General features: G+C 36.2%; 1 protein-coding gene and 1 long non-coding RNA gene across 4 annotated transcripts in view; one reads left to right on the forward strand and one right to left on the reverse strand.

Moving 5' to 3' along the window:
• Positions 1–11906, forward strand: part of GPR141 (G protein-coupled receptor 141) — a 75100-nt gene extending 63194 nt beyond the window's left edge. For both annotated transcript variants that reach the window (XM_001500319.5, XM_005609310.4), the window contains exon 3: positions 9128–11906. In XM_001500319.5, the coding sequence (XP_001500369.1) occupies positions 9142–10050 (909 nt within the window). In that variant the 5' untranslated portion in view covers positions 9128–9141 and the 3' untranslated portion in view covers positions 10051–11906. The remainder of the gene's footprint in view (positions 1–9127) is intronic.
• LOC138923808 (uncharacterized) lies at positions 6084–26275 on the reverse strand. Of its 2 annotated transcripts, XR_011437942.1 has the most exons (3): positions 24466–26275; positions 7387–7479; positions 6084–6907 (listed from the first exon to the last, which is right to left on the reverse strand). It is a non-coding gene; the product is annotated as an uncharacterized lncRNA (long non-coding RNA). The 2 variants fall into 2 exon arrangements; XR_011437941.1 differs by lacking the exon at positions 24466–26275 and having other exon boundaries at positions 7387–9131.
• Positions 26276–26781: the final 506 nt, after the last annotated feature.

Below are 26781 nucleotides of genomic sequence, written 5' to 3' on the forward strand. Positions count from 1 at the left end.
GGATGCAGCAAAAGCAGTACTATGAGGGAAACTTATAGTCGTAAATGCCTACATTAAAAAAATAAGGAAGATCTCAAATGAACAATCTTTGTATCTCACGGAACTAGAAAAAGACGAACAAATTACCTCCAAAGGTAGCAGAATAAAGGGAACAATAAACACCAGAGCAGAAATAAATGAAATAGAGAAGAGAAAATTAATGGAAAAACTTGAGGAAACTAAGAGTTGGTTTTTTGAAAAGGTAAACAAACTCAACAAACCCTTAGCTAGACTAAGAAAGAGAGAGCATCCAAACAAATAAAATAGGAAATGAAAGAGGAGACATTACAACATATGCCTCAGAAATAAAAAGAATCATAAGTTACTATTTTTTTTTTGAGGAACGTTAGCCCTGAGCTAACATCTGCTGCCAATCCTCCTCTTTTTGCTGAGGAAGACTAGCCCTGAGGTAACATCGTGCCCATCTTCCTCTACTTTATGTGGGACACCTACCACAGCATGGCTTGACAAGCGGTGCCACGTCTGCACCTGGAATCCAAACTGGCAAACCCCAGGCCACTGAAGCAGACGTGCGAACTTAACTGCTGCGCCACCAGGCCGGCTCCACAAGTTACTGTTATTAAAAATTATACATCAACAAATTGGATAACCTAGAAGAAATGAATAAAGTCTTAGAAACATTCAACCTACGAAGACTGCATCAAGAAGAAATAAAAAAAAAAAGAAAGAAAAAGACATTCAAATTGGAAAGGCAAAAGTAAAATGATCTCTGTTTGAAGATGACATTATCTTATATGTAGAAAATCTTAAAGATTCTACAAAACACCCTGTTAGAATTAATCAACAAATTCAGCAAAATCAACATACAAAAATCAGTTGCATTTCTATAAACTAACAATAAACTATCTAAAAAAAATTAAGGAAAAATTCCATTTACAATAGCATCAAAAAGAATAAAATATTAGGAATAAACTTAACCAAGGAGGTGAAAGACTTATACACTGAAAACTTTAAAACACTGATGAAAGAAATTAAAGCTGACACAAATAAATGCAAATATCCTGTGATCATAGATTGAAAAAATTAGTATTGTTAAAATATCAAATCACTCAAAGTGATCTACAGATTCAATATGATCCCTATCAAAATTTCAATGTCATATTTTTACAGAAATAGAGAAAACTCCTAAAATTCATATGGAACTACAAGAGACTCCAAATAGTCAAAGGAATTTTAAGCAAGAAGAATAAAGCTGGAGGCATCATATTTTCTGATTTCAAACTATATTACAAAGCTACTATACATAGCTAGAAAAGAAAATATATTACAAAGTAATCCAAATAGTATGGTACTGGTAAATAAACAAACGTATAGACCAATAGAACAGAACAGTGAGCCTAGAAATAAACCCACACATACACAATCAACTTATCTTCAACAAGGGTGCCAAGAATAGACAATGGGGAAAAGGTAGTCTGTTTCATAAATGATGCTGGGAAAACTGAATAACTACATGCAAAAGAATGAAATTGGAGCCTTATCTTACACTTTGCACAAAAGTTTACTTGAAAGGAATTAATTGTAAGACCTGAAACTGTAAAACTCCTGGAAGAAAACAGAGGAAGAGACTCTTGATATTGGTCTCAGAAATGATTTCTTGAATGTGACATCAAAAGCTTAGGCAATGAAAGCAAAAATAGACAAGTGGGATTATATTAAGCTAAAAAGCTTCTGCACAGCAAAGGAAATCATCAAGAAGATGAAAAGGCAGCCTTTGGAATGGGAGAAAATATTTGCAAATCATTTATCTGATACAGGGTTAGTATCCAAAATATATAAGGAACCCCTATAACTTAATAGCAAAACCCCCCGAATAACCCCATTAAAAAGGGGCAAAAGAACTGAATAGACATTTTCTACAAAGAAGACATACAAATGGCCAGCAGGTACATGAAAAGGTGCTCGATATAATTAATCATCAGGGAAATGCAAATAAAAACCATAATAAGACATCACCTCACACCTGCTAGAATGGCTATTATTAAAACAACCCAAAGGATAGCAAGTGTTGGCAAGGATGTGGAGAAAAGAGAACACTCCCATACTCTTAGTGGGAATGCAAATTGGTGCAGCCACTATGGAGAACAGTATGGAGGTTCCTCAAAAAATTATAAAACTAGAACTACCATATGATCCAGCAATTCCTCTTCTGGATATATATCCAAAGGAATGAAATCAAGATATTGAAGAGTTATTTGTAATCCCATGTTCATTGCAGCATTATTCACAATAGCCAATACATGGAAGCAAACTAAATGTCTATCAGTGGATGGATGGGTAAGAAAATGTGGTGTATATAAACAATGGAATATTATTCAGCTTAAAAAAGAAGGACATCCTGCTCCTTGCAATAGCATGAATCAACCTGGAGAAAATATGTTAAATGAAATAAGCCAGATACAGAAGGAAAATACTACATGATACCCATTATATAAGGAATATAAAATAGTTAAACTCATAGAAGCAGAGAGTAGAATGGTGTATGCCAGTGGCTGGGGGTAGGGAAAAATGGAGAGGTATTAGTGAAGGGGTCCAAAATTTCAGTTATGCAAGATGAATATCCTAGAGATCTACTGCACAGCATAGAGGTTACAGTTAACAATAGTGTAGTGTATCTTTATAAATTTGCTAAGAGGATAGATCTTATGTTAAGTTTTCTTACCACAAAAAAATAATAAATAAAGACGGTGGGAGATTTTTGGAGGTGATAGACATGTTTATGGTATAGATTGTGGTGATGATTTCACAGGGGTATACTTATCTCCAAATTCATCAAGTTGTTTACATAAATATATACAGCTTTTTGTATGTCACTCATACTTTAATAAAGTGTCTTTTAAAAAGAGCAATGGATAAGGAAACTAAAGTGGATAAATGTAAATTTCTATTGATTATTAACTGTAAAATACAATAATAATAATATTTTGTGTGTTTTAAATGAAATAAAAATATGTTTGAATAATCCAAAGGAAGGCAGAGAAAGAGAGAGACATAATATGGATGATTGAGTCACATAGAAAATAAAATTAAGATCATATAGTAAACACAACTTCAGTCAGAAATTACGTCAAATGTAAATAGAAAAATTGTCCAATGAAAAGACAAAGGTTGTTATTAAAGGTTGAATTGAAGATACAGGACCCAACTATATGACACATTTTAAAGACATATTTTAAATGTTAGAAGAACCATAAGCGTTGCAAGTAAAAGGATAGAAAAAGATGTAAAGTGCAAACACTAAACAAAAGAAGGCTCAGTGTATCAGAAAAAGTAGATCTTAAGGAAGAATCATTACTAGAAATCAAGAAGACATTTTATGATGAATATATCAGTATTCTAGATTTTTATGCACTAATAGCATAGTGTAAGAATATATAAACTAAAAGTTGACAGAATGAAAAGAATTCTACACAATCTCTAATAGGAGTGGAAGACCTTAACAAACTAGTCTCAATAGCTGCTAGGACAGAAGACAGAGAACCCCCACAGGACAGTGTGTATACTAAAGATATGAGTAATAAAATTAAGTATAATCTCAGTTGAATATATAGAACACGGGAAGGAATTACGTCAATCGTGCACAAACTCTTCCAGAGAATGGTAAATGAGAGAACATTTCTAAGCTCATTTAATGAGGCCAGCAAAACCTTGTTCTCGAACCTGACAAGGACATTGAGGGGAAAATTATAAACCAGTGTTTCTCATAAGAGAAGCAAAATCATGTACAAAACGTCAGCACCTCAAAAAAATGATATATTAACAAGGTTTATATATCGCATCAAAATGTGTTTTATGCCAGCTATGCAAGCGTAGAACACGCAAAACTCATTGGAATTCACTACGCTAACCAAAAAAAGGGAGAAGAATCATATGATTACCTCAATCAATATAGAAAAGCTCGTAAAAGACTTCTATGGAGAAAACACATTGAGACAAACTAAAGAAGGCCTAAGAAAATGGAGGGATATATTATGTTCAGGGATAAGAAGACTACATATTGAAAGGCTATCAATATCTATCTAAAGTTATCAATATCTGTAATTTCAATGCAAATCCATTAAAAACTCCAGAAGTTTTTGTAAGTAGATTCCAGAATTTATTTAGAAATGCAGAAGGTCAAGTATAGCTCAGGTGATCTTAAGGAAAAGAAATCTGAAAAATTTACACTATCTGATATGAAAACATTATATTGCAACAGTGATTTAGATGATGTGGTATTTGCACATATATTGATCTACTAGAACATACTAGAGTCCTAAAGATGGACTAAACTGACTCATGTCGTCATCTAACGTATGACAAAGCTGACACTGCAGTGGAGTGGGGGTAAGAATGGTCTTTGCAATTAATGATTTGGGTCACTTGGCTATTCATATGGTAAAAATTAATTATGGCCTCTTACCTTACATTATATTAAAAAATCTGTTCTAGATGGGTTGTACATCTAAAAATTAAAAGTGGAAAAAACAGTTAAACAGAAGAAAACACAGCATACTATCTATGTTGCCTTCGGATAGACAAAGATTTCATAACATGATATGAAAGTGTTGACTCTGAAGGAAAATTTGATAAATTGGTAATACTGAAAATTAGAATTTTGTTCAACAAATCATATAAATTAAGGAATGAAAAGGAAAGTGGAAGGTGATATCTGAAACACATATCCAACAATGGAGTAATATCTACTATCTAAGGAACTACTACAAATCAATAAGAAAAAGGCAGACAACCAAATAGAAATATGGCAAAAGATTTCAGCAGACACTTCACAAAATAGGATATCCAAGTGTCCAATAAATATATGAGAATGTGCTCATCTTTATTATTCATTAGGGAAATGCAGATTAAAAATACAATTTGATACAACTACATCTACTACAATGACAAAAATGAAAAAGGCAGAAAATTCTGAGTATTCTGGAGGTCATGGAGCAAGTGAAGCTTTCATCAACTGTTAGGAGAAGTTTATCTCAGAAACTATTTGTGGTTTTTACTAAAACTAAACATACACACGCTGTGATCCATCAGTTTCACACTTAGGTAAATTGCTAACAGAAGTATACAGTTATTTTTACAAAAGATATTTATAAGAATATTGAGTAGTATTATTTATAATAACCTTATAACTTGAAATAATACTATTGTCCATCAACAATAGAATTGACAAATTGTGATATATTTATAGAGTTATATAATATGACGCGGTAAGAATGAACTAAAACTATACACATCAATGAATCTCAAAGCATAATGGTTGAGTGAATGAAGCTAGATACACACAAAAAAGGACATTGAATTTATATAAAATTCAAATTTCACAAACCTCCTTTATGGTGTTAGTTGTAAGAGTAGTGATTACCTCTGGTGAGAGTATATTTACTCTTTTAAAATTAATTGATTTATGTACTTTTTGGGTTTTTTTTGAGGCAGATTAGCCCTGAGCTAACATCTGCTGCCAATCCTCCTCTTTTTGCTGAGGAAGGCTGGCCCTGAGCTAACATCCGTGCGCATCTTTCTCCACTTTATATGTGGGATGCCTGCCACAGCATGGCTTGCCAAGTGGTGCCATGTCCGCACCCGAGATCCGAACTGGTGAATCCTGGGCCAATGAAGCAGAATGTGCGCACTTAACCGCTGCGCCACTGGGCCGTCCTGATTTATATACTTATAGGTGAGCACTCTTCTATATGTATGCTAGTTTTCAATAACAATATTTAAATTAATTTTTAAAACTTCATTAGGTTCTTTGGATACAAAGGAGAGCATGATTCTTCCCTGGTCAGTCTTGTTCGGAAGGCAGAGATCTAACTGAGAATTATGGTCTGTGTGATAAGTGCCCTAATAGAGGTAAGCACAGTGTATTCCATGGGGAAGAAGTGGAATGGCACATGACCCAAACTGAGAGTGGAGGTTAGGAAAGGCTTCCTGGAGAAAATGATGCTTCAGTTGATTCTAGAAGGAGAGATAGGAATTAACCAGGTATGTCTGGGTTGTTAATTGCAGATAAAAGAATCCACTTTAGCTGGCTTAAGCAGGTGTTTATTAAAAGGTAATAGCTTACAGAATATCTTGGAACATCTGGGAACCAGGCTTGGTTGCTATAAAGAATGATCCATGTAGTCAGGAAAAAGTTTCCAACACCACCATGGGGTTAATAGCATAAATATCTTTGATTCTAACTATTGCTTCCTGAAATCCATGATGTATTATAGTACTGGGTACCAGGGCCATTGCTGTGCCAGAGCAACCAGGCATTTCCACTACTGTCTTGCCAAACGATCTAATCTCTCCACACATTGACATCCCTCATTTGACTCACTTTTCCTCCACGTTTTGTAGTAGTGCAACAAAATAGCAGATCACACACAAGCACTATAGCTGCAAAAACTCTGTACAGAAATGCAGGCCAGAGGGGTTAGAATTGATGTTGAATGAGCTAATTTATGGGATCTGCTGTAAACCAAGTAAAGGGAATAGGATGAGAAATCCCAAAAGAGGAAGAGCAACTTTCAAGATATATTGGCATACAGCCATGTGAATAGGACCAAATCTTTTCATGGCCTCCCCTCCTTCTTCTATTAAGATTTAGAAACTTGGGCTTAAGGGATGTACAACTTGCTTCTCCATCATGTACAACAAGGAGTTGTGTGTGTGTATGTGTGTGACTTTGGAGACTTTGGCTAAATGACTTATTCTGTCTAGGGCTTGGTTTCTTCATCGGAATTTCAGTATGGTGATACATCCACAAGGCACAGGACTGCTGTGAGGGTTAAATGAGACCGTGTACAGGCAAGCATCTCGTGCAGTGCCTGGCACATAGAAGAGATTTAACACGAGCTTCTTACATCTGAAAGAGACAGATCATGGCAGTTTATAAGAAAGAAGGAAGACTTGAGACAAATGATATGCAATTGGTTTTACTTTCTTCTTCTTTCATAAGTTGGTCCTTCTAGGTCAATAGCTGAAGGAAATGAACAGAGCTTATGGTGGCACATTCATCCTTGATTCAGATATGAACACAATATAATTTCATGTCTACTTGATGGAATTCCTTTTCTACAGGGACAAATGAAAGGCAATTACAGAGATTACACATCACGTGGAACAAGTGTTACATGAGGCAATCTTTTAAGTGGGCCGCATGGTAATTCTATTTCCTGTCCACAAAAGCAGAGGCTTTCTGGGGTCAGATTATTATTACTATGTTTTTTCAATTAGCTTTATTGAAGTTATATGCAAAAAAATTCACCAATTTTAAGTGTACAATTTGATAAACTTTGAGAACAACTGCAATTGTAACTGACATGATATAAGACATTCCATCACCTTATAAGTTCTTCTGTGCCCCTTTGAAGTCAATCCCTTCCCCTGCACACTGGACCACACTGCTCTTCTTTCTGTCACGTTAGTTTTTATTTTCTAGAAAAAGAAATAATACAATATGTAGTCTTTTGTGGCTGGCATATTTTATTAAAATTTTTTTATTGAGGTTACATTGGTTTATAGTATTATATAGATTTCAGGGGTACACCATTATAATTCGACTTCTGTATGCACTACATCATGTGATGGATGGCATCTTTTATTTAGTACAGTGTTTCTCAACTTTTTTATTATTGCCCCCCTAAAGAGCCTTTTTAAACAGATTTCTCCTGATTGTGTCTCTCTCCTTATGAAATTTTAATTCCACAGAGATACTGTATGTCTGTTTATGTATCGTAGGTATATCTGTATTTTACACATAAAAAGTAAGATTTTTCACATTTCAAGAACAAATGTTGGCCCCCTTGGGGGTGATATTGCCCTAATGAGGATACATGATTTAGTATAATGCTTTTGTGATTTATCAGTATTATGTGTATCAGTAGTTGGTTCATTTTTATTGCTGGGTAATTTTGGCTGTATAAAGAGACATTCAAGAAATGAATAACAACTGCGAATGTGTTACAAAGGTCAGGTACTAAGTGCATACTTCAACTACTGTTCTTTCTCAACTTTGATCCTCAGTCTCCCTGGTGTCAGTAAATAGACCTAATTACACAGTTGTTCAAGTCAGAAATCTGGGAGTGATTGAGACACTTCCTTTCCCCTCATTTCCCCATATACAGTTCATCAAATCCTGTCAATTTCACCCCTAGATTTTTTCTTGAATCTGAATATTGTCTTAAGGGATCAGATTTTGCCATAACCCAGAACATTCTAGACATGTAAGGATTTTGCTTTTATCTTAAAACAAATGGGAAGCCATTGAAGGAATTTAAATGAGAAATTGAAATGGCTTGATTAGTGTAATTAGAAGATTACTAAATCTAGAAGGTGGGCAATGAATTAGAAGAGAGCAAGACTGTTTAGTAAAGGATCTTTCAGGAGTCCAGAGGAAAAATGATAGTGGTTTTTGTATAAATTTGTAGGTGGGGGATGAGAGAATTGGGAGACAGCCTGCATTTTCAGTGGGGCCAGCGAGAAGAACTTAGCCAAGGCCTTACTGCTAGATGATAATGTAACTATGATGAGAAATTCAGATATACACTCCAATAGCTTGCTGCTGCTTTGACTTAGCAAATTTTTTCACCAAACTAATCAGTGTCCTAAATGAATTAAGTGTAAATATTCTTGGATCATTTGCTGATGAGTTGGAAGGAATTAGAAAAATAGAATCAGACATAAAAGAAAAAAATATTTTATATAATTACGGCATCCACTCAACTTTCTGTCCATCTTATGATATTCTTTTCAGTGGCTGCTGCAGTACTAGTATCCATGTATCAGCTTCACATGGTCTGCAATTCAGTTTTATGCAAATCGTTTTGACTATGTACACATATACATGTCTCTGGGAAGCTCTTGATGAGGTCTGTAACCTACTAAAGATTAAGAATCAGTGACTTACTGTGTTTTCCATCTAGAGTAAACAGACATGCATATGACATAGTCTTCATTCTTAAGGCATGTAAAGTTTATATCATGTAAACAGATAAATAACAAAGTCACATTGTCAGTGCCAGGAGGGAGACATGAACAAAGCTCTGGAAGTTTGTCATTTACACTGGTGCTTTGTCTCTTCCAGGTAACTTCTGAAGTATGGCTAACCACAGTAATTCCTCCTGCAATCCTTTACCGACAGCTTCTTTAACTGGGCTCTACTGCGTGGTGCTCATTGGAGGACTGGTGGGCATCATCTCCATTTTGTTCTTACTGGTGAAAATGAACACCCGGTCTGTGACCACCACAGCAGTCATTAACCTGGTAGTGATCCACAGTGTTTTTCTGCTGACAGTGCCTTTTCGCTTGATCTATCTCATCGAGAACACTTGGGGATTTGGATTGCCCTTCTGCAAATTTGTGAGTGCCATGCTGCACATCCACATGTACCTCACATTCCTGTTCTACGTGGTGATCCTGGTCATTAGGTACCTCATCTTCTTCAAGCGCAAGGACAAAGTGGAATTCTACAGAAAACTGCATGCTGTGGCTGCCAGTACTGGCTTGTGGCTTCTGGTGATTGTCATTGTGGTGCCCCTGATTTTTTCTCATTATGGGACTTCTGAGATGTATGATGAGGAAGACTGTTTTGGATTCCACAAAGAACTTAACCACGTCTATGCACAAGTGGTCAACTATATGATAGTCACTATTGTCATAGCTATTGCCGTGATTCTCTTGGTCTTCCAGATCTTCATCATTGTGTCAATGGTGCGGAAGCTACGCCACTCCTTACTATCCCACCAGGAGTTCTGGGCCCAGTTGAAAAACCTATTTTTTATAGGGGTCATTTTTGTTTGCTTCCTTCCCTACCATTTCTTTAGAATCTATTATTTGCATGCTGTGGCACACTCAGGTGAATGTATCAACAGTGTTGCATCCTATAATGAAATCTTCTTGAGTGTAACAGCAATTAGCTGCTTTGATTTGCTGCTCTTTGTTCTTGGGGGAAGCCATTGGTTTAAGCAAAAGATAATTGATCTATGGAACTGCCTTTTGTGCCATTAGCTATAGACTACAGTACTCAGAATTACTTCCTTCAAATTGAGAGTGAAAATGGGCGCAGGGAGGTAGGAATTTCATTACTTGGTTAAAACCATTCCTTGATGCAGCCAACAAGAAGCACTATAAAATGTCAGAGCATTCATTCCAGTCCTTATTTAATCCCTACCGTCTCTAAATGATTCCCTTACGAAGACTAGTGATGTTTAATCCAGCTGTAGTTACAATATGGCATTATTTTCCAACACAAAATGTCTACTTGGCCCATCTGGGCACCATGGGTCTAATGATTTCTGAATTTTTCTAGCTTATTTTAGTTTCTTCAATTTGAACCATGGTATTTTCGTAAGTCTTGGACTGGATTCAGCCCTCTAGTTGTTTTCATCCCACTTAACCTTAGGTGCATTAATCCTGACCATGATTGGACTCCGAAGACAAAAACTACTTGGCTAACCAGGTAAGATGCCCATTCAACTCACATTCTGACAAAAAACAGATAAGAGGGGAAAATAGTAAGAAACTTTTCTAGATCATCGTAACTTTGGTGCAAGGTCACTTACCTAGAAATCAAGAGAAGCAGAAGTCCTCATGGCTTTCTGCTATAACAAGGTTACCTAGGTTTGTCCTTTGAAAGATCAAGTTCAAGGACACTGGATCAGCTCCCTCAGTATCTCCAAAATCATTTAAAAGCTTACTGAACACATCTAAATAATGGTGAAACCATAACTTAGGGACTATTCCTGACCAATATGCTACTAGAAATTAAAATGAGTTTCCAAGGAAAGGGATTAATTTGTTTTCATTTTCTGTGTTTTGAAGAGTTGCTAGATGTCTTGGGACACAGTTAATTTAAATTTTCCTTGAAGAAAGTTATACTGAAATCTTTAAAGTTCCCTTCCATGCTTAAAGTTATTTGTCTTCAAATAAATGAAAACAATCTTCTTAAAAAAATAGTTTTTGAGAAATACACAAAAAAACCATTGAGATTAGGCTACTAAGTTGATATATAGACTTGAGGGTCTTTTTCCCTCCTGCCCCCCGTATTTCTACTATTTCCCTCCAAGTTTTATAATCTTGAAACTTTCCAAGGAACTGATCCAGTTTCATATTTAATGCTTCAGAGAACCTGAAGAAATTCATGATGGGAGTACAAGAACCAAGTGAATTAAGATAACTCTTTTTTTTTTCCCAGCAAGGTAAATGTTCAGGATTTAAAGACTTTTTCTTAATTTGTTATACTCTATGGATCCACAAATTCATTGGATGAATAAGAAATATCCCTGTGAGTTTCTATGATCATTAAAATTACCGAGTCATAGAAATTAATTTTGAGGAAGAAAAAGCGGCAACATACTGCATACATGATTTGTTCCCAAATTTTTTCCTGTTCCAAATTTTTTTTATCAGACTTTTTTATTTTTAAAGTTACATTTCTTTTATTTCCAGTCTTTTTTCCCCATTTTTTCTTAGTTTTTCTTTTTCACTTTGACCCATAATATTTGTAAGAAAATTTCAGACTCATAAAAGTTTTAAGAAAATTTGTAATACCTGTAAAATGTGTAAGAAAATAGTTATAGTAAAATATTTAAAAAATTATTTTTGGAAATTACATCATATTTCTCTTCTTATCTATCTGTGTCTTACTATCATAGTATCTGTTGGCTTGTAGATTACATTACAATCTCTCCCAGATTTTAAATATGTTGAGACCAGGTAATTGTGCTTTTCTCTGTATTGTTATATATTATAATAAAAGGTATATTTCTGCGGATCTGTAAGAAATATTGCCTCAATTATAGAAATGCAATATTCCATAATATATCTTATTCACCAATATTTACAAAATAAATAGAAAATTTCAATTTGCTTGTTCTTTGTCTCTAATTGGTATGAAAATGAATCTCATGTAGGAGTGGGAGTGACATTGGCCTCTCAGGCCATTTTTGGATATTGCAATTCTAAGAGAGTACTACTGGCTTTTGGTGGTTGGGGCCAGAGACTAGACGTCTTGCCTTGCACTCAATTGTCTTCAAAATAAAGAATTATCAGGTCTTGCTCTGTATTTGAATGTTCTTCCAGACATTCAGGAGGTGAAACATATGCTCACAATAATCAGAGCAGTTAGTTAGGTTTTACTGTTTTCATAAACACATAGTATATTTTTGGTATGGTTTTAGTTTTCCAAATATTCCAGAAATGCAACTGCCATGGGTATCGAGGGAAGATTTTACTCTGTTTTCCTTAGAATTTTACCAGGACTTGTTCATTTCTAAAAATCATGTTATCAATGGCAAGACAGTCTGTGGCATTAATATACAACACAACACATCTGTAAACAATATTCATAGCTATTGTATCCAGGTAGACATGAGATATAGATGCCAACATCAGACTGCCTCATTTTATCTCCTTTCATAATCATGTCTGAGCATTTACACACTGAAATACATATTTTATTATAAATAATTTTCTTTTTCATTATTCATTTATATTACAGTTAGAACATTATATATATAAATAATAGTGTAGAAGGGTTATATTATCAGCAAATTTTATTTTAGAATAGTGAAAGTGTTACCAAATATTTGGAGTAAAACGTAAGGCATTGCATCTGTAAGGGTTGAGAACCACTGAGCTACCACAAATAGGGTCAATTTGAAAGGGACATTTACCACTTATGAGGTTATGAACAGGAAAAATATTCCTATATTTTGGGAATGCTTAACCTTACCTTGATTCAATTCTAAATGATTTCTTTTCTTTCTCCAGTGATTAAAAGAGTAAATGCAACTTTTAGGAAAATGCAAAAGACATATAGACAGAAAAATATATATATATATATATATATATATATATATATATGCATTTTCCTTTTTGATAAGACAAAAGCATTTCCCTGAGCCTCACTACTCTCAGATTGGTTCATGGTCACCATCTGCCAAATTTTGAACCCAGGGTTAAGTACAATTTTTGAGGCCCAGGCAGAAAGATTGTTTCTGGCACCCATTAAAAGGGACTCTCTACTCAGGCTTTGTTCATTTCTTAATTTTCCTGTGAAAGGGTCATTGAGTCTTCCAGCTTTCCTCCTTTGATCTCATATACATTACTAAGAAAAAGACTATTTTACTTGTGCATGAAATGAACTTTGTGTGGAATAATTCAAGAAGAGTTGAAAAATCCCCAAATCCTCTTCAATGGGGCTGCCACTAAAACTGCATTCCTAGGTTAATATGGCAGTTCTTATGAAGGAGAGCAGAGGGCCAATCCATTCTCAGTCATCAGTTCCTGAGTGTGAGGTCAGTGAGGTGAACCTGTGTGAAGCTGCCATTTCTTAGATTGGGTAGATTTTTGCCCACTTAACCTCTAATAAGATGAGGCATAGACCAAGGACTCTCACACCTATTGGAACTGATAGGAACAAGGAAACTCTCTTTGTGGTAGGGGCTGACTAGAGAGCACTTTGGAAATAGCTGGTAACAAAAACCCAATGGTAAAGGGGCACAATAATAGTGAATTTGCTTGGATAATGCAAGAAAGCTCAGGATGCAAGAGGGCATCCACAGATATCAGAAACCAGGCATCAGCCAGGGACCCTGAGAAGGAATTTGGTCCTAGCATAGCTGAGCCCTATTTCTATGATAGAACCAGTATGCTAGGAATTTGCCAAGACAGAACCCAGGACAATGAGGAAGTTCTATTACTTGTGTGTTTGAAACTTTCAGAGATTAGGAACTGGGTACCAATATCAAAATGCACCTGATGGAGGCTTCAACATGGGACACACTGTGAAAGCCCAGTAGTCACCATGAGGCACCACATTTTGGGTAGAATTAGCAAAGGTGGTCAGGATGGGGAAGGTGGGTACAAAGGCTGAAACTGCTAAAAGTCATATGCCTCAGGCAGGATGGATTTGGGAACGAGATCTGAGCCTTCAGATTGAGAGGAATCTGGAGAACCAGTAGGAGCTGTTGGGAACAGAAGACCAGGTCTGACAACCACTAGCTGAGAAAAGGAGGAGCTTGGGTGAGCTTTCCTTAGCAGTTCTGAGCAAGCAGGGGACAGCAGAAAGACATTGAGCTCTGAGGCAAACAGGCAATGAAGGCAGCACACAAGGAAGACAGTTTGAACAGCAGATGAGAAGATACTGGAGCCCACTGTTTGTTGTATTTGAAGTTTGTCATAGTATTTTAAGTCATTAACAGTGAATAGTTTCTTGAAAAGCTGAATGTTTTTCCTCTAAGATCAGCAACAAGACAAAGATGCCCACTCTCATCACTTTTATTCAACATGGTACCGGAAGTCCTAAGCAGAGCAATTGGGCAAGAAAAAGAAATAAAAGGCATCCCAATTAGAAAGAAAAGAAGTAAAACTGTCTCTACTTGTAGGTGACATATTCTATATAGAAAATCCTAAAGACTCCACCAAAAAACTGTTAGAACTAATAAATGAATTCAATAAAGTTGAATACAAAATCAATATAAAAAACTGTTTCATTTCTATACACTAACAATGAACCGAAAGAAATTGAAGAAGACACAAATAAATGGAGAGATATTCTGTGGTTATGGATTGGAAGAATTAATATTGTTAAAATGTTCATACTACCCAAAGCAATTGACAGATTCAATGCAATCTCTATTGAAATGCCAAGGGCATTTTTCACGGAAATAGAACAAACAATCCTAAAATTTGTATGGAACCACAAAAGACCCCGAATAGTCAAAGCAATCTTGCGAACGAAGAACAAAGCTGGAGGCATCACAGTTCCTGGTTTCAAACTATGTTACAAAGCTATAGTAATCAAAACAGTGTAACACTAGCATAAAAACAGACACATGTATCAATGGGACAGAAGTGAGAGTCCAGAAATAAACCAATGCATCTATAGTCAATTAATTTATGACAAAGGAGCCAAGAATATACAACGGGGAACAGATAGTCTCCTCAAAAATGGTGTTGGGAAAACTGGACAGCTACATGCAAAAGAATGAAACAGGACCCATATCTTATACCATATACAAAATTCAACTCCAAATGGATTAAAGACTTAAATTTAAGACCTGAAACCATAAAACTTCTCAAAGAAAACATAAGGAGTAAGCCCCTTGACACTGGTCTTTGCAATGATTTTTTAGATTAGACACCAAAAGCAATGGCAACTAAAGTAAAAATAAACAAGTAGGAGTGCATCAAACTAAAAAGCTTCTGTACCGTGAAGAAAACCATCCAAAAAAAGTGAAAAGGCAACCTATCAAATGGGAGAAAATATTTGCAAATCACATATCTGATAAGGAGTTAATATCTAAAATATATAAGGAACTTACACAACTCAATAGTGCAAAAACAAACAATCTGATTTAAAAATGGGCAGAGGATCTGAACTGACATTTTTCCAAAGACATACAAATGGCCAACAGGTATGTGAAAAAATGTTCAGCATCACTAATCATCAGGGAAATGTAAACGAAAACCACAATGAGATATTACCTCACACCTGTTAGAATGGCTATCATTAAAAAAGACAAGGATACCAAATCTTGGTAAGGATGTGGAGAAAGGAGAACCCTTGTGCACTGTTTGTGGGAATGTCAACTGGTATAGCCACTATAGAAAACAGTATGAAGGTTACTCAAAAAATTAAAAATAGAACTACCAATGATCCAACAATTCTACTTCTGAGTATAAATCCAAGGAAATGGGAAACAAGATGTCAAAGATATATCTGCACTCCCGTGTTCACTGCAGCAGTATTCACAATAGCCAAGATATGGAAACAACCTAAGTGTCCATTGGTGGATGTTGATGTGATAAAGAAGATGGGATATATCGTAATGTGGAATCTAAAGAAAAGAAAAATTAAAGTTAAAGAAGCAGAGTAGAACCATGGTAACCAGGGGCTGGGATAGTGGGGGAAATGGGGACATGTTGGGCAAAGGGTACAAATTTGTAGTTATGTAGGATAAACGTGTTTAGAGATCTAATGTACAGACATGATGCCCATACTTAATAGTCTGTTGAACACTGGAAACATGCTAAGAGAATAGATTTCAGGTGCACCTGTCACACACAAAAAATGGTAACTATATGAGGAGATAATATGTTAATTACCCTGCCTGTAGTAATCATTTCAGTATGTATATCAAATCAGCATGTTATATTCCTTAAATACATTTAATTTTTACTTAAAAATCTTTTAACTGTAATATTAGCTTCTAACTTCTCTCATATTGAAAATACTATCAGTATAAAAGTTTACAAAAGGCAAAAGGAAAAGGCAAATATGTTCTTTATTTTAACACTAGATGGCAGCTCAAAGTGACAAATTGTATCTGCTTTTCAAATGTTGTTACTTGAGTTTTAAGCTTAACCTATTTTTTAAAAAAAAGAGAGGGGAAGAAAGAAAAGAAAAAGAAATAATCATAACCTTTTAGAGTTTTCAGCACTGCACTAGATTCTCAGTTTTGTTTTTTTTCTTAAAAGTCATATTTCAGAGCAACTCTGTTTTCCTGTGGCAAGTTGGCTGCAAAGATATTGTTAAAACATATCTCTTTAGCTATATGAGCAAAAATAATTCTGAAGTAAATATTTTTTGGCTTAGCTCATATTGAGAGATTTTTGTACTTTATTTCAATAATGGTTTGCTGCAACTAATTTTTGAACCCGAATTAAATTGATTCTTGCAAATAATTTGTAGAGTACATAGTTGTTTTTGTAAAGGATTGGGATTTGGGTGATTTTTTTTTTTTAATGCTTGCCAATTAGCATAATATTTGATTGCCTTTAAGATAAGGTTTAAGGAAACTTCTCTATATTTGAAATCCTGAAAAGGCTGGAGTGTGTGAAGAACAAGCCAGTGCCTTACATAGAACCCCTTCAATAACAGCCTTCGATGAGCTCTCAGAAACTCTTATTTTTCTGACTTGTAGATAGCGTGATAAAATATTTCTTCAACCACTAAAATATATGATTTATGACTGCTGAAACCTATATCAGCAAAAAAAAAAAAAAAAAAAAAGCCATTAAGGAAGAGGAAGCAAGTTAAGATTTATCCTCTCTGACACAAGGATGAATACGTGGTGTCCACTGGGTGCCAAGGAGAGAGAAGTGTTCATGAGGATTACGTATCAGGATTAGTAATGTGAAAAAGTTGATTGTTGTTGTTTTAGTAATCTCAAGCTTTCAGAAAAACTACAAATAAAATACAAATTACTTCTTTATCCTGAACCATTTCAGAGTAAGTTGCCTTATCACTTGCTAATACAGGTAATACCTCTGAGATATTGCCGGTTCAGTTCGAGATCACTACAAAAAAGGAAATATCACAAGAAAGTGAGTCACACAAATTTTTTGATTTCCTAATGCATATATAAAAGTTATGTTTACACTACATGGAAGTTTATTAAGTGTGCAGTAGCATTATATCTAAAAAAATAATGTACATACCTTAATTTAAAATTATTCTATTGCTGAAAATGCTAACCATCATCTGAGCCTTCAGTGAGTCATAAGCTATTTGCCGGCAGAGGGTCTTGCCTTAATGTTGATGGTGCTGACTGATCAGGGTGGTGGTTGCTAAAGGTTGGGGTGGCTGAGGAAATTTCTTAAAATTAGACAACAACGAAGTTTGCTGCGTCAATTTATTCTCCCTTTCATGAACAATTTCTCTATAGCAGGCGATGACGTTCAATAGCATTTTACCCACAGTAGAACTTCTTTCAAAATTGGAGTCAATCCTCTCAAACCCTGCTGCTGCTTTATCAACTAAATTTATGTAAAATTCTAACTCTTTTGATGTCCTTTCAACCGTCTTCACAGCCAGGAGTAGATTCACCAGGAGGAGATTCCATCTCAAGAAATCACTTTCTTTGCTCATCCATAAGAAGCAATTCCTCATCCATTAAAGTTTTGTTATGAGAGTGCAGCAATTCAGCCACAACTTAGGCTCGACTTCTAATTCTAATTCTCTTGCTATTTCTACCACATCAGCAGTGACTTCCTCCACTGAAATCTTGAACTGCTCAAAGTCATCCATGAGAGTTGGAGTCAGCTTCTTCCAAACTCTTGTTGGTGTTGATATTTTGACCTCTTCCCATGAATCACAGATGTTCTTAATGGAATCTAGAATGACAAATCCTTTCTAGAAGGTTTTCAATTTACTTTGACCAGATCCATCAGAGGAATCACTACCTATGGCAGCTGTAGCCTTACAAAAAGTATTTCTTACATAATAAGACTTGAAAGTTGAAATTACTCCTTGATCAGTAGGCTGCAGAATGAATGTTGTATCAGCAGGCATGAAAACAACATTAACCTCGTTGCACATCTCCATCAGAGCTCTTGGGTGCCCAGGTGCATTGTCAATGAGCAGCCGTATTTTGAAAGGAATTTTTTTTCCGAGCAGTAGGTCCCAACAGTGGGCTTAAAATATTCGGTAAACCATGTTGTAAATAGATGTGCTTCATCCATTCTTTGTTGTTCCATTTACAGAGCACAGGCAGAACAGGTTTAGTAAAATCTTAAAGGCCTTAGGATTTTTGGAATGGTCAATGAGTATTAGCTTCAACTTAAAGTCACCAGCTGCATTAACTCCTAACAAGAAGTTCAGCCTGTTCTTTGAATTTTGAAGCCAGGCATTGACTCCTCTCCAGCTGTGAAAGTCTTAGATGGCATCTTCTTCCAATAGAAAGCTGTTTTGTCTACACTGAAAATCTGTTGTTTAGTGTAGCCCCCTTCGTTAATGATCTTAGCTAGATCTTCTGGAGAACTTGCTGCAGCTTCTACGTCAGCACTTGCTGCTTCACTTTGCATTTTTATGTTATGGAGATGGCTTCTTTCCTTAAACCTCATGAAGTAACCTCTGCTAGTTTCAAACTTTCCTTCTGTGTCTTCCTCAGCTCTCTCAGCCTTTATAGAATTGAAGAGAGCTAGGGCCTTGCACTGGATTAGGCTCTGGCTTAAGGGAATGTTGTGTCTGGTTTGATTTTCTATCCAGGCCACTGAAACCTTCTCCAGATGAGCAGTAAAGCTGTTTTGCTTATCATTCATGTGTTCACTGGAGTAGCATTTTTAATTTCCTTCAAGACCTTTTCTTTGCATGCACAACTTGGCTAACTATTTGGTACAAGATGCCTAGCTTTTTTCCTGTCTTGGCTTTTGACACAGCTTCCTCACTAAGCTTAATCATTTCCAGCTTTTGATTTAAAGTGCAACTCCTCCTTTCACTTGAACACTTAGAGGCCATTATAGGGTTATTAATTGGCCTAATTTCAATATTGCTGCATCTCAGGGAATAGGGAGGCCTGAGGAGAGAGAGACAGACAGGAAATAGCTGGTTGGTGGAGCAGTCGAAATACACACAAGACTTACTAAGTTCTCTGTCCTACATGGGCACGGTTCACGGCACCTCAAAACAATGACAATAGTAACTTCAAAGATCACTGATTAGAGGTCGTCATAACAAATATAATAATAATGAGAAAGTTTGAAGTATTGCAAGGATTACCAAAATGTGACACAGAGACACAAAGTGAGCAAACGCTGTTGGAAAAATGGTGCTGATAGACTTGGTCAACGCAGGGGTGCTACAAACCTTCAATTTGAAAAAAAATACAGTATCTGTGAAGCACAATAAAGTGAAGCATAATAAAACGAGATATGCCTGTATTTTAGTGTGAATTTCCCACAAACAAGGATTGTTTCTTCTACAGTCATTATATAACCTTCAAAATCAGGAAATTAATACTGATTCATGACTACCATCTAATCCACAGACCCCATTTAATTGTCATGTTTCTTCAGTCCCCTTCACTCTGAAACAATTCTTCAGTCTTTCCTTGTCTTTCATGAACTTGTCACAAACCAGTTTTTTTGTAGTTTGTCTCTCAGTTTGGGTTTGCCTCATGATTAGATTCAGATTATGTATCTTTGGCAGTAATATCACAGAAGCTATGTCATCTTCCCATTATATCTTATTACCATGAGTTGGTCCACAACTTTGACTTGTCCCATTACTGATGACATTCACTTTGGTCAATTGATTAAGGTGGTGTCTGCCAGATTTCTCCACTGTGAATTTTTTTTTCTTTGTAATTAAGTATTTTGTGGGGAGCTATTTTGAATCTATGTGTAATCCTACTCCTTGTCATTGGCCAACTATCATGGAAAGATGCTCAATATCACTAGCATTCAAGAAAAAGCAAATAAGATAACAACAAAACATTTTTATCAGAAGATTTTTAAAAAGTTCGATATCTCTTGATGGTGAGAGTGAAAGCCACTGTTGTTGGAAGGGTATATTAGTACTAGTTTTGGGAGGGCAATTTGGGAGGGAAATATCTATAGGAGTTTTAAAGGTACATATCTCTTGGTATAGTAATTCTAATTCTTTGTATCTGTCCTTAAGAAATCCAGACGTGCACAAAGATATATGTTCAAGGCTGTACACTGCAGCATTGTTTGTATTAGCAAAAAAGTCAGAAAGGAACTAAATGTCTTCAAGTGGGGTGATTAATTAATACGCCATGGTATACCCATGTGTGTTTTGGAATTCTGTGAATTAATTGAATATGAATGGGGGTATATATTTTGATTGGGAAGAAGACCTCCATATTATAAGGGGGGAAAAGCAAGCTGTATCACTTCTCTGTAACTCATGCTGTATACATACATCCTGTCTTTCAGCAGATTCTGTCAAAATATGTCCTGAATCCAACTGCTTCTTATCATCTTCACCATCATCACCCTGTGCCATTCAAGAACCAGTGAGAAACAGGTGGGTCATTAAAACTAGGTAATTTGAGGAGGGTGTATTGAAGAGATTGTTTACAGGTGTGAGTAGTTTAGGACATTCAACAAGGGATAGCGTGAAATCTCAGGGTTGGCAACAGTGCCGAGCCTTCATCATCATAGGTTTGAAGGGGTGATTGGTGGGAGATGTTATAGAATCTGGAGAGAATAGATGTTTGGAGAGGGCTGCCTGGAAGAACTATGGTAGAGGAATGCACCCACTCCTGTGACCCTGCAGGCAGTGAGCCAGGAGAATAAATACCCTGCTCCCTCCGCTCCTGTTCTCCAGTTTCTGCCAGTGTTCCCTGTTGACTGAACCAAACCAGCCTCCTTGGGCACAAAACACCGTGGGAAGGATGGAAAGATGAAATGGAGAGGGAAAGAGAAAATATCCAGTATCCACGCCAGTTCAAGGCCCTGTCTTCTCTTGCCATAGCCTCCTCACTGCTCCTTATTGCTCTCAGGCCTTTCTCACTTAGCCCTCTGTTGTCATTTATGCAGCAAAGAGATTCCCTATTTCTCTGCTCAAAACTCTTTAATTGCTTCTCATCACACAATAAAATCCAAAGCTACTGACCATCTCTTCAATGTCATTTTCTGCTATTCTTCTCTAGGTCACTTCACTCCAACCTCACAGGCCTTCTTTCTCCTCCTTGAACTTACCAATCAAGTTCCTGCCTCAGGATTATACATTTGCTGTTCCTGCCTGGAACATTCTCTCCGCATATATTCCCATGATTTTCCCTGCAATTTTATTTACATTTCATCTCTGCTAAAAGGTCACCTCCTCAGAGAGGCCTTCACTGATCACCCCATCAAAAACGTACTCCTATTACACTCTATCCCATACCTTGCTTTCTTTCTTTTCACACTACTTCTTACTCTCTGGCATTATATAATACGTTTATTTGAAATTTTAAAATCAATTTTCTCTCTTTAAATTGAATGTCAGCCTCAAGAGGGCAGGATTTTTTTTCTGGTTTGTTTATTATTGCGAACCCAGAATACAGAACAGTTCTTAGCAATATGTGCTGATTAAATATTTGTTGATAAAAGGAGTGAATAAGTTAATGAATCCTCCAGAGAGTGAGAGCTTCCAAAATGCATAGAAATAATCCACAACGTATGTGTTAGAATGCACAGAAAGAACCAAAAATAACAGCTTTTATTTTATTATGGCTTCTCTTACATTGCAACGTAATCATAAGCCACAAACCAATATGATCTTCTCAGTGAGTAAAATATGTCTGTGTTTTACTAGCTTCAAGTGATAAGACTACTCTTCTGCTCATTTCCTGATCATGGTTGGCAAATATCAGCCACTCTACTACTGACACAAGCCTTTGTGTATCCTGAGAAATGAACACTTTCTAAAATGGTGATTATTATAAACTTATGTAGCCATTGAGCTTTGAGATAGATACAATTTAGTGTCTACAAGCCATTTTCTTTAAAAAGTCTGCCCTGCAGTTACATGACTTTTGTTAAAGTCATAGAAAAATAAAAACTGCCCTTCTGAGCTAAAAACAAGGCTGGAAGTTTAAGTCATTCAACTCAGTTTCCTTTCAGTGGGCAAATGAGCCAGTTCACTTTCTCTTTATTTTCTTCAGTGATCTGAACAATTTGAAAGTGCCACTTTAAAGCTAAATAAAAAGAGCTAGCTTTGTAGAAGCATGGCGTCCATTGGAGGCTTAGAATGATTTTTAACATGCCCCAAGGAGATGATTCTTTAATGGCAACTATTTCTCTACATTTTTTGTTGTTGCTGTTTAATGAGAATGATCGTTGCTTGAGCAGGAGAGATCAATGACTTTCGATATTGACTATGTTTTCTGTTGCTATACAATTATTCTTCATTAACGAATAGAAAGGAAGGTTAAAAACGGAAAGTAGATATATTCAATTATTTTACATACACTTTCCAATTAAAGTCTCACCAAGCCAAATTAGGTATTAGGCTTTTACTAAAACTAATTTATGATCCAGGATGTTCTTTAAAAACCACTAGAGATTTGATTAGATGTAGCGGTCATTTTTATTTATATGTTCACTTTGTTGTGCTGCTTATAATCCTCTTGGCTAAGGCAGTGGTAAAGCTCTGAGTAATTTTTAAGTTGCACAAGGCTCCATATGCATCCAACACAAAGCCTTTTAATACTCCAGGAAGAGAGAGAGAGCTCAGGAAGCAAATCCCCTTTCACAGATTCATTCAATCACAGAGATTAGTTACAAAGCATTCTGAAAACTGAGCTAGCCCAGTATGTTTACCAGCCGAGACCTCACAGCCCAACCCTTGCATCACAAGTCAAATATTTCCTTATACATGAAAATGTTTTTATTTTTCTCTTCAAGATGGCACCCAATAATCTGAAAGTCCTGTTCATTACGGCACCTTGAACATAAAAATAAGTTTGATTTGGTTGAAGACCAGAAAGAAATAATCATCTTAAATTGAAATAACTGTGTTGGCAAAAACTTTTATAATTTTTAGAAATAGTATGGCCATTTTGGCAATGTGGAAGAGAAGAACCAAGCTGCCGAGGATATGCTACTTAGCATGGCAGATTCGGTGGTAGCATTTTTCCAGATTCTCAATTAACCTGGAATGTCACAGATGTCTTTATAAGGCCAGATGGTAGGGATGTTTGCCTCCATTTACGTAATAGTCATTGTTCTGGTTATCTTCTTCTATGTAACAATCCCCAGACTTAGTGGTTTAAAACAACAAGCATTTTATTATACTTTACAATTTCATTGATAGGTGTTTGGGCATGGCTTGTCTTCTTCTGTTCCAAATGGCATTGACTGAAGTCACTTAGTGGCATTCAGCTGGCAGATGAGCTGGTCTAGAGGACTCAAGATGACTTCATTTTCATGTCTGGTGCCTTGGAGAGTATGGCTGGAAGGCTAGGCTCCAGTTGTTGACTAGAGCACCTTCACATGGTGCTGAGAACACAGTGAGCTCAAGGTAGTCTGACATGGCAGCTTGTTTCCCCGAGATGTGCTGCAAGAGGCCCAGGCGGAAGCTGCAAGGCTTTTCATGATCTAGCTCTGGAAGTCCCAGAACATTACTTCTGTCAAATTTAATTCATAAAACAAGTCACTAAGGCCAGCCCAGATTCAAGAGGAGGGAAGGAATAGACATTGTCCTCTCTCTCTTGATGGGAGTATGGCATGCTTGTACAGGGAGGGAAGAAACTGATGGTAGCCATCCACCATCATGATAGTACTAGCATCATGATGACTATGGACTAATGCCAATTATTCCACCACCAAATGATCACTTTCCAAAACAAAATATATCTTTAAAAATACTGCAATTTGTAGCAGCTGTGATCTTTAATTTTTCAGTTCTGAAATCTCTCCTAGTATTTTTGATAGCTATTCTGAATTGTTCCAGCGAAGGGTATCCAGGAACTATGTGACCTGGATTTTCATGGGTATTATTTTTCATCCTAGTGATATTTTGATCATTTGTCAAATAAAATTTAGTGAGATATTTAAGGTAAACTTACACACATGGGAAAACATGGTGCATTGCAAATGAGAAGTTGCTGTCTTGAGCCAGCAAGTTATACAAGTCACCACTGGGGCCTTAGTTTCCCACATCTAAAGGGAGTTAAAGATGGTACTTACCTCAGGGTTGATCAGTAACAGGAAGAAAAGAGGGGCTATATATCATTACAGATGCTCTAGACATCAAAAAGATAATAAAAGAATATTATGAACAACTATATGCCCATGAATTTGACAACTTAGATAAAATGGACAAAGTCTTTGAAAAAAACAACTTATCAAAACTAACAGAAAATCAAAAAGGAAGTCTGAGTACCTTTGTTTCTGTTTAAAAGATTGAATTTGTTCTTAGAGATCTCTCCATAGGGAAAACTCCAAGGCTAGGTGATTTTGCTAGCAAGGTATACCAAACATTTAAGGGAAAAAAATGAGATAATCCATAGTCAAAACTATCAACAATCTTCTGAACCAGCCCTGATGGCTTAGTGGTTAAAGTTTGGTGTGCTCCACTTTGGCAGCTGGGTTTGGCTCCTGGGTATACAACCACACCACTTGTCTGTCAGTAGCCATGCTGTGATGGAAGAACTTACAATTATATACAACAATTTACTGGGGCTTTGTTGGGGAAAAAGGAAGAAAAAAGGTGGAAGATTGGCAACAGATTTTAGCTTAGGGCGAAACTTCCCCTGCAAAAACAACGAAACAAAACAACTATCAACAATCTTCTAAGTTAAGGAAGACATTGACATAGAAGAGATAAAACAAAATGAAACAAAAGAGGATGTAAAAACGAGTGTGAAACAAACCTTCCATAGGTTCTCTTTAAATCCCACATTTGAAATACAGTAAAACAAGTTTAGGAAGAAGAGGTAATCAAAACAAACTTGCCACAGACATGTTTCAGGACAAACAATTCCAAATTATATTTCGTTTCATTTTGTCTTGTTTAGAGAAATATAGATTGCCATAGTTTATGCGGAATTTGATGCCACATTTTAAAACATAGACATGCTTCTAAGAATGGCAAAACAGTTAAATTGCTCCACAAAAAGAATTGATGTAAGATTCAGGAAGATCAGTAAATGAAGCATAGCAATATTCACTTAAGATGTAGCATTAAGAAAATCCATATTGTGTTAAAGCGTAGTGAAAGTAACTTTTCACGTCTAAATAGATGAGTATAGTTCCCAGAACAATCATAAACGGTAAATATGTGTCACCTCAAGGAAGTCAGTAGTAAACATTCCAGGGCAATAAGATATAAGGACAGTTCTCTACAAGTCTGAAAATATACTCAATTTGCTCTCAGTCAAATTGTGAAAATTGTGACTTGGTCAATGTCACTTTTAGTCCTATTGGGTTTTTAGATTTTTATTCATTTCTTAATCATTCTACATGTTGTAAGTGAAAACAGTGGTCTTGGAGTTAATATTTTGTGACTTTCTGGGTAAGGCCTCAAATTGAAGAGTGGCATGCATATTTTTAAATATCTTAAACTTCTTTACCCCCATTTAAATCTTTTCTTTTCTAGGGGTCTCATCTCCTTTGATGTTCTAATTTCTACGGCCTTTTTTCTATTTGTGTTAACAGGTAAATCTGAAATATACATTAAGGCAAAAGAGCCAGCATAGAGTTAGCAATAGGCTTTGAGATAGTACAATTTAAAATTCCTATTGAGTTAGTTCTACAGTATTTAAAAGTAACTAGATCTAAGCGTAATGCAATATACTTTATCAAATATGGCCCCAAGAGATAGCAGATTATTATTGTGTTTTTCCACAACTAAGTGAGGGTCCACCAGGTGCTGAAGGGGTTCAGAGTATGCCACCCCAACAAATACCGCTTTGACGTAACGATTGTTTTGAGCTGGAGACGTTTGAGCTGAAGCAGACACAAAAACAACACTCTGCCCTCTCTCTCTCTTCCAGGAAGGGCAGAAGGATTTTGAAGTGCCAAAGACAATTTTAGACTCTTATCAGCACCAGAGGAATCTCCATGACAAACTTTACTAAAACAGCCCATAGCTTCCATTAGTTTCCTCCACATATTTATTTTCTCACAGTTGGCTGCCCCTGGAAACCGAAACTCTTTTTCTTTTATCTTGTCACTTTTCTTTGTTAAGATGTTATATAGACCCTGGGTTCTGACCGCCCCTTCCAGTCGCCCATCCCTGAGTTCTCCCATGTGTATGTGGGAGGGTAGAGAAATTATTTCCTCCCCTACAGAGCCAAAGATGAGTAAGTTTTGATGTCCACCTCTTAGGAACTTGTAGTCTAATCAGAGACTGATACAGAAAGAGTAAATTACAACAAAGAATGATTTAGATATAGTCATGATACAAGTAGAGTGTGTGAAGACAGAGGAGTGAACAACTAACTGATATGTGTGTGTGTGTGTGTGTGTGTGTGTGTGAGTCACCAGTTGAAGAGGTGACCC

This window comes from Equus caballus, chromosome 4 (assembly GCF_041296265.1).
Source record: "Equus caballus isolate H_3958 breed thoroughbred chromosome 4, TB-T2T, whole genome shotgun sequence".
NCBI lineage: Eukaryota > Metazoa > Chordata > Mammalia > Perissodactyla > Equidae > Equus > Equus caballus.